We start from the raw sequence: 9,318 nt of genomic DNA, 5'->3' as shown, positions 1-9,318 counted from the left end.
GTAAATATTATTCTTCCAAAACAGGAAAAAGCAATAAAGCAATTTGTCCTCTTCACTAAGCGATTGAAATTGAAATACGGATCCAAAATCCAATTCTTGTAGTGTGTGTGAGATTGAAATTGAAAAAGCAATTCTCTAATTGCAATCACTGTGTGTGTGTTGTAATTTCTTGCAGATTTCTAGGTGCGGGATTAATGGGCTGCACGCAATCTAAGATCGAGAACGAGGAAACTGTAAATCGATGTAAGGAGCGGAAGCAATATATGGAGCGGGCTGTTACGGCCCGCAACAAGTTCGCGTCGGCCCATGCGGCCCATGCGATGTCCTTGAAGAACACCGGCGCCGCTCTCAGCGACTATGCTCATGGGAAAGTCATATATCCCGCCGGCGGCGGGGGTGGAGGTGCTGGTGATGCCACTCTTCCGCCACCGCTTCCGCCTTATGATAATTTTCCTCTTCCTCCTCCTCCTCCGCTGCCCCATCCTCCCCTGCCCCCTTCGTACAGTCCGACTTCTTCACCGCTTCAGCGGGCGTCTACCGTTCCTGAACTCCGTACTGAATTGAAGAACTCGAACACGATTATTCAGGAGGAGAATGAAGAGGATATTGACAATGAGAGCACTCACAATTTGAAGCATCGCACCAGTAAGAGTAGTGGACGCGGTAGTGGGGGTGCAAGAGGCAGACTTTCACATAAGGAGGCTACTGAGGATGAGGTCCTGCAGAAGCCGCCTTCGCCAATGCGGCCAAATGAACGAGAGCGTGAGCACCCGGTCCCTCCTCCTCCTCCTCCGTTGAATAAAGAGACATGGGATTATTTCTTCTCTGCAGATGTGCCAAGATCGACACTGGCGGATGTTGAGGATGATCAGTACAATATAGATGAAATTCAGCGGAAAGTGCGAGAGGAAAGGAATAAGAAAAGTGAAATTGATGGTGAAGCTGATGGAGGGAGGAAGGTTGAGCACGTGAAGGCAGCCACTGAAGTGGTGGAACGAACAGTGGATCTTCCACCACATGCTCCTCCGGCTCAAGCAGCAGTGGCAACAAAGCTGGCCAAGAGAGTGAAAATGGGGGCTTCATCTGAAGGGAAAACTAAAGGTGGACCGAGTTATACAAACTTGTTGCAAATATTTTTGGATCTTGATGATTGTTTTCTCAAGGCTTATGAGAGTGCTCATGAAGTATCCAGGTTACTTGAGGCGACCCGCTTGCATTATCACTCAAATTTCGCCGATAAAAGAGGTATAATATATGTTATTGGTGTTTAATGTGGTTGGAATAGCTTAGTAATGGTCTCGGAATAAACTTAAAACAGTAATGTAGTCAGTACGAATATTGAATAGTTCACAGATCAAATAAGTAATACTGTATCTTGGAAAGTTCTTTCGCCTTGCTGATTGTAGTTGTACTAAAAATGTAGAATATGCTGATAACTAAATTTTTAGTTTGGATTGGCAAGAATGTTAGTGTTACTTTCCTGTCAGTGTTCGAATGATATTTTCACCGTTTGACGATTATGAAAAGGTCACTTGAAGAATAACAACTTGCTTTGCTGAGAAAAAAAAATGCCTCTGCTACATTTGTTGTAGCCGTGTACTTATGAAAACTATAAGGTAAATATATTTAGTAGATGCAAGGTCTGTATGGCTGGTGTGGGGTCGAATAACGATATAGTCCTAAAGTTCAGGTGAGCAATGGGTTATTCATGTGGATGTATAAATACTACAACTTTTTCTTTGTGTAGGACACATTGATCATTCTACAAGGGTCATGCGTGTCATCACATGGAATAGGTCATTCAAAGGTTTATCCGCAGATAATGGAGTTGACGACTTTGATTCAGAAGAGCATGAGACTCATGCAACGGTGTTGGACAAGATGCTGGCGTGGGAGAAAAAGCTCTATGATGAAGTTAAGGTATGCACATCAATATTTCTGTTCAATGTGTCATATATACCCGATGGATCTTTAGAAATTTTTTTCTTTATTATTCCTCTTTTGTAATTTTGAGAAACAAAGATATACTCAATTCATTAAAAACGGAATATCTTTTAGTTTTTATCTTTTTACTTTTTATTGTGTGCTTAGTATGGTGGTTGAACTTGTAAATGTTGCTTACATTTTATTTTAATTTTGGATGTCGTGGACTACTTTGTTTAACGGCTCCAATTTTTTTTTTTTCCTTTTTTTTTTTTTTTTTTTTTTTTTTTTTTTAATGACGATGCTTATTTTTGTCTAGCATTCTACCAAGCATCAAAATCTAAATTTTGATTCTTTCAATGGAGTTTCTGGTATTGGTACTCTAAGTTCACTGCTTCAAAACTCAACCAAATACTCTGGTGTGTGTGTGTGTGTGCGCGTGCACAACCAGAAATCAGTAACCTGTGAAGTAATAAATTTGACAGTGTCAGAATATAAGTGTGTGACTGTTGTAGTTAGCTCTGATATCAAATTGATATGGAACTGACATAGAATGAGAATTAGAGAGGAGAAGAGAAGAAGAATTTAGGAGGATGAATTTTGTATTAATTTAAAAGATAATTGTATCAATTTCATTGTTGGGGTATGGCCAAATCCTGCTACTAGGTCTAAGTGGAGCCATGAAAATCATACTTAGTTTAGATGGTGTTTCAAACAAATAATTAAAAGAACACTCAAATCTAAATGAACTACTAAATTAATGAAAACTATTAAACTATAATGTAATCGAAATGAACTATTAAATGGCATCCTTATTTTGGATAAATTGACAACACTAGGTTGTTTGTTTATGAATAACAAAAGAAAAATAGTACAAGGAGGGAGGGCTAGTTAATCAAAACTATTAAAATATAATGTAATCAAAATATTATTCAGAAGGGATTACAATGAATAGTGAAAACTAATAAATAATTTGTGGAGATTTCATCTTACAGGAAGGCGGCAGCACATATTACAGTTACCCAACCATCAAACTTTCAAGAATTGGTATAGATTTCGCTACAAATAAAATTAGATAGTAACCCGTAATTTGCTTGAATTTGATATGATGTTTCCTAATTGTATTGTTGCAGAAAAATGTCAGCTTTAGACATTCACTGCTTATACGGGAATAACAAAGTAGTCCCAAGCTATTTCCTTTTTTACTTTGGTATCTAATTGAGTCATGTCAAAATAAAATTCTCCATTATACGTTATGACTGCTTAATTCAGCTCTGTGGCCTTCATTCTGTTATGACTGTTTGATTCATCTCCGTAGCCTTCACTGTCTGCCTCTATGTATAATGTATGTATCTTGACGTAGCATACAATATATTCAGTGATCACATTGCCAGAAATATCCTGTTGCATGTAACAATGTTCAATTTTCATTTTATTAGTATTGAGCAAAGACGACAATTTTTGTTTGTCTTCGATGCTACAGGCAGGTGAGCAAATGAAACTTGAGTATCAGAAAAAGGTTGCTTNGACAACACTAGGTTGTTTGTTTATGAATAACAAAAGAAAAATAGTACAAGGAGGGAGGGCTAGTTAATCAAAACTATTAAAATGTTATGTAATCAAAATATTATTCAGAAGGGATTACAATGAATAGTGAAAACTAATAAATAATTTGTGGAGATTTCATCTTACAGGAAGGCGGCAGCACATATTACAGTTACCCAACCATCAAACTTTCAAGAATTGGTATAGATTTTGCTACAAATAAAATTAGATAGTAACCCGTAATTTGCTTGAATTTGATATGATGTTTCCTAATTGTATTGTTGCAGAAAAATGTCAGCTTTAGACATTCACTGCTTATACGGGAATAACAAAGTAGTCCCAAGCTATTTCCTTTTTTACTTTGGTATCTAATTGAGTCATGTCAAAATAAAATTCTCCATTATACGTTATGACTGCTTAATTCAGCTCTGTGGCCTTCATTCTGTTATGACTGTTTGATTCATCTCCGTAGCCTTCACTGTCTGCCTCTATGTATAATGTATGTATCTTGACGTGGCATACAATATATTCAGTGATGACATTGCCAGAAATATCCTGTTGCATGTAACAATGTTCAATTTTCATTTTATTAGTATGGAGCAAAGACGACAATTTTTGTTTGTCTTCGATGCTACAGGCAGGTGAGCAAATGAAACTTGAGTATCAGAAAAAGGTTGCTTCATTGAATAAGTTGAAGAAACATGGCTCAAATACAGATGCTTTAGAGAGGATGAAAGCAGCAGTTAGTCATTTGCATACTAGATACATTGTTGACATGCAATCCATGGACTCCACCGTTTCAGAAATTAATAGTTTGCGTGATGATCAATTGTATCCAAAACTCGTCATCCTTGTTAATGCGTAAGTTCTTATGCTGCTAAAAATATTTTCTGATGTCTAATCGTTGTTGAGGATCCGTAGCTTGCTTCTGTTAGCATTCGTTATGCGCAAAATAGTTAATGTGGTATATATCATGACCTCTACATTGAACACGTAACCTCTACATTGAACACGTAACTTCTTAAGTATTCTAATAGGATACCATGAATTTCTCTTGCTTATCTTCGTGTGCGTGAACTTCTAGGTTTCACTGTTCTTACTACTTAAAAGATCACCTATCCTATGTATCTTCCACTTATTCTTATCCCAATTTTGAACAAATTTCAAGTTTGATTTTATCTTCTGTTACTACAGAGTTCTATAAATATATTTATCCTCTCTAAATTAATTTGAACTTGTAGATGAGATAGTTTGACATGGTAACATAGCACATAAAGTTCCTGAGTTCAAATCTCACTATTGCTTATTATGAAAACTATGCTTGTGTCGATGTGTTCGCCTATTATATATATGAAGAAGGGAGCTTTGAAGATATAATCTATACCTATAACATGTATAAAAGTGTAGAAATAGGAAAAACGTTTTTGGACAATAACATAATTACAAAAAATTGTAATCCTCCAGATTCTCCCTCTTTAACATTAATAATAGAGTATTTTTGAACCATTAACTTTATTAATAAATATAATCCATAACGAAGGGAAGGATTCGAATTGTTTTAACCCACTAAAAACATTTATTTGGAATATGTAATTCTTGTAATTTAATCCACTGACATATAATTGCCTTAATTAAACCACTTAAAGAAGAAACCTCAATTAACCCACTAGTCTTCCAATCCATTCCAATCCATAGATGTTCTTAAAGATAATAAATCCAAATAAATGCCCCCAAAAAAAAAAAAATAATAGTAATAAATTTGAATGCAAGCAATAGCAACACCGAACAAGACTGATGTAGAATTGTAAATTACTTCAACTGCATGTTTTCTACAGGTTGTATATGAATTCACACACACGTGTTCACATTTTTTTGATCTTGAATGCATGTATATTCCTTTTATATTGTAACCAATCCTGGGTTATGCAAAATAAATGAATGTTGGTCCGGATTAGGGAACTGTTCTTGAATTCACTTGGCTAGCTGGCATTAGGAAACTGGAGCCAATCGATTATTTTGGAATTTCATTTTTTGTAGTTCTCATTGAGTATTTGAATTTTGAATTTTAGTTGTAAATTGTAATGTGTGTGCGAATGGATATGTGAGAGATTGATGGAAAATAATATGAAGCATGTATTCGTAAATGCATTTAGTACTTAACCTCAACATTAGAAGATGTATACGATGTAAATATTTAAGAGTATCTGTTTCTCTGTCCCTCCCTTACTGCTTGTGTCATTTTAATTTCTTCATTTTATAAATATCTGGATTCATGTTGGTATTTAATTGATTATTTATCTGAAAATTCTCAGATCCTGTTTTTATTGATTATTTTGACTCGAAATGAGCTGATTGAAATGACTCGTGGGGTTCGTTTTTCTTTGGTTATTTCGCTAATGTATTCTTTCATTTTATTTCGATATGCATTTATTTTGATTTATTGCTTTGGTATATATGTTTCTACTGTTGAATTTTTATTGAAGTAGTGTAAAGTGATATATCATATAAAAATATTGATTACCATTATTAATGCTTGGATGCTTGTTATTGTATCACTAAATTTTGTGTGCTGTTTTTTGTTTGTTTGTTTACTTGAGATTCTGGTGAATAAAAAACTTGTGTTTTTGTTGATGAATAGTTGACATCCCCCATCTAAAAATAAAATAAAAATTTACTTGACCAAATAATTCAGAAGATGGAAATATTTAGGGATTTTTTTTTGCCTTTTTGGCCAATTATTATGCTGTCCAATTGTTTCCATATGAATTTTTTTAAAGTATTTTCACCTTAATTCTGTTAGAGTTCCTTTTGTTCTTTAATCTTTACTGTAAATTCTTATAACTTCATAATTTGTGCAACACTTGTGTAGAAAAAAAGTTATGGGTGAGGGTGGTATATCAATTGCTTAACAATCTATTATTTAGTAGCCTAATTTCAGATTTGAGCTTACGATGTCAATTTAATGTATTTATTTATTAAATTTTATGAGTTGCAATTTAATATGTATTTATTCATTCTCTTTACTTGGTGCTACCATCTTTTTACCCATTGGTCCTTTATAGTCAGAAAATTTTGTATTTGATATTTTATTCCATATTCCTTGGTGCTACTATCTATTTACCCATTGGTCCTTAATAGTCAGGAAATTTTTTATTTAATAATTTATTCCATATTATTCTCCCTAATAAACTCTTGTATGTTTTGTCATGATTTGATTTTTTAAAACTATATTTTAGATTTATGAAAATTTTGAAAGTAAATAGTGTTTCAGAATGTACATTCTTCCTCCATTCCAATTTGAGTAGTGTTCATCATTGGATATTGTGGATTACAATTGGCTGTATCTATTTAAATATTTGAATAAAACAAATCTCATAACACAGTTTTAACATCTCGTGCAACGCACGTAATACTAATTTTGACAAATTTTGTCCTTTCTCTAACCGTTTAATCTTTTAGATGAGATTGTAAATTGGTCCAAGATTGGTATTGGTTAAAGCCTGTGAGGATCACCTCCTCCAAATGCTTTAGACTGTTGACTTTCATGGTCATGCATTGCAATCAGCATTTGAATTACCCGAACATTGTAACTTTTCTTTTTCCTTCTCTTGTGCCATGTTGAATTTTTCTTTTTCTTTTTTCTTTTTAATTGAAAATTTCAATTTCTGTATAGCTTTTACCTATACGTTCCTGTAAAGTCTTATTTTGTTTCCTGTCCATATTAAGCTTAAAAACCATACTAAGCTATTTGTAATGGATTACAGGATGTTTATAATGTGGGAGACTATGACTATGTACCATGAAAAACAATCTAAGATAGTACAAGCTTTGAGACATCTGGACATTTCTCAATCTCCCAAAGAAACAAGTGATCACCACCATAAGCGCACTCGACAGTTATGTGGTGTTGTTCAGGAGTGGCATTCACATTTCGGTGAATTCATGTCTCAACAGAAAGAATATATTAATGCTCTCAGAAATTGGTTGAAGCTAAACCTCATTCCAATAGATACAAACTTGAAGGAGAAGGTTTCATCTCCACGTGGGACCCAAAATCCCCCGATACTGAAACTCTTGGACACCTGGCTTGATTACCTCGACAAGATTCCTGATGAGCCGATGAAAGCCACTATCAATAACTTTGCTGCTGTTATTCAGACTATATGGCTGTATCAAAAAGAGGAGTTGGATTTAAGAAACAAATGTGCAGAGTCCAGTAAGGAGCTTATTAAAAGGACCCGGGAATTCGATACTTGGAATAACAAATATATGCAGAGGAGAACCCCACCTGATGAAATGGATGCAGACATGGCACATGATAAGGACCTTATTGCTGAAAAGCAGCAACCTGTTGAAGCAGCAAAACTGAAATTGAAAGGTGACGAGGAAGCATACCAAAGGCAATGCGTTCAGGTTAGGGACAAGTCTTTGATGAGTCTGAAAAGCAATTTACCGGGACTTTTCCGGGAACTGTCAGATTTTTCTCTTGCTTGTTCGGATATGTATAGGCACTTGAGGTCAATCACAAATTCCCAAAACGAAAGTTAGGGTTGATGAAGGGACATTTTATATATTATTTTGTGCTATTTGGTAAATTTTTGTTTCACGCTTCCGAAATAAATTCCACTGTGTTGTACTTTGTGTGAAAGCGACTGGAAATGTGAAATTATATACATACATATATGTTCCTCGCATATATAGCAACTTGCATATTGAAGTGATTTGTTTTACGTAGCTTTTGAATTAATACATTTTTATGTAAGCTGTGTTCTATATGACCATCTAGAAATGGTATTTCATCAGTATTACATAACCTGTCATATTGAACAAGAAAATATATTGTTTCGTTTTGTGCTGTGCTTTGTCAATTCATTCCAGTGGGCTGTAAATTTCCAGTTTCTTTCCCTTTTTTTTTCCCCTATCAGTAAATATAAATTTCGTAGATCAAAACTCAATTACAAGTACACCGAACATACTTGAGCAAGCAAAGGCCAAGTAAAAATACATCTTGTACACTGGACATATCTGCGTGCACAAAATAAAATGATGTACCAACGATAGTCTAAGAGCTCACTACTAAATACTCAAATTGAATCAAAACATACAGATACAAAGCAAATATAATTTTGTATACTTGTGTTTTAATCTGTCTTACAATAAAATCAACTTGTAGCCTAAGACCTTAAAAAATACTCATATTCCTTGTCATCCAAATGGAGTACACGGTAGTTGCAAGTGATATACGTTTTGCTTCGCCTTTGCCAACTTGTCCCCCAGACTTCTTTTTTCATCCACTTTAATGAGCTCAATAAATTAGATTACGCCTAATAGCCAACCAACCATGAATTTGCTCCCAAACATCCTTGCTGATCGGACATGAAAAAAAAGTGTTGTGCAGTTTCCTCCATTAGCCCACAAAAAGAGCAGTTTTGGTCCAATTGAAGGTGATACAAGCTGTCATTCGTTTGTAATCTGGCCTGAATTTCTAACCAAAGGATGAAAGCATGCTTTAGAGTGCTAGAGATGTTCCATAATAAGGATGCCCAAGCTGCCTTAGCACCTTTTAGCTTGAAGAACTCATAAGCAGCTGAGGTATTGCATCTGCCAGTTTCCATCCAGCAAGGTAACCTGTTCACACCAGCCTGCATTACACATTTCGGCCTAATAATACTGTCCCTGATTTCCAACACTTTTTTGAGCAATGGAGAGTCATCTTTTTTCACCTTATACTCCTAAATGTTCATATCTCAAAGATGCACTTGATTTATTCATTTATTCCAAAAAGTCTCCTTCTTGCTATGGATGTTCCAAAGTGTTTTGGAGAGTAGTGCAACGTTCCAACTTTTTGGA

General features: G+C 34.9%; 1 protein-coding gene across 1 annotated transcript; it reads left to right on the top strand.

The window, feature by feature from the left end:
- LOC111396828 (nitrate regulatory gene2 protein-like) lies at positions 1–8,215 on the top strand. The gene is made up of 4 exons (XM_023023361.1): positions 1–1,245; positions 1,748–1,920; positions 4,106–4,329; positions 7,233–8,215. Exons 1-4 carry the CDS (start codon positions 195–197, stop codon positions 8,014–8,016), a joined length of 2,232 nt encoding a protein of 743 aa, XP_022879129.1. The 5' UTR covers positions 1–194; the 3' UTR covers positions 8,017–8,215.
- Positions 8,216–9,318: the final 1,103 nt, after the last annotated feature.

The sequence above is a fragment of the Olea europaea genome, chromosome 1 (assembly GCF_002742605.1).
Source record: "Olea europaea var. sylvestris chromosome 1, O_europaea_v1, whole genome shotgun sequence".
NCBI classification, from domain to species: domain Eukaryota; kingdom Viridiplantae; phylum Streptophyta; class Magnoliopsida; order Lamiales; family Oleaceae; genus Olea; species Olea europaea.
This window is presented reverse-complemented; position numbering and strand designations above follow the sequence as displayed.

Excerpts from the sequence above, each read along its gene's own strand:
- LOC111396828 (XM_023023361.1), top strand. The coding sequence starts at position 195 with ATGGGCTGCACGCAATCTAAGATCGAGAACGAGGAAACTGTAAATCGA. Across the intron at positions 1,246-1,747 it reads AAATTTCGCCGATAAAAGAG|GACACATTGATCATTCTACA; the intron begins GTATAATATATG and ends TTCTTTGTGTAG. Across the intron at positions 1,921-4,105 it reads AGCTCTATGATGAAGTTAAG|GCAGGTGAGCAAATGAAACT; the intron begins GTATGCACATCA and ends TCGATGCTACAG.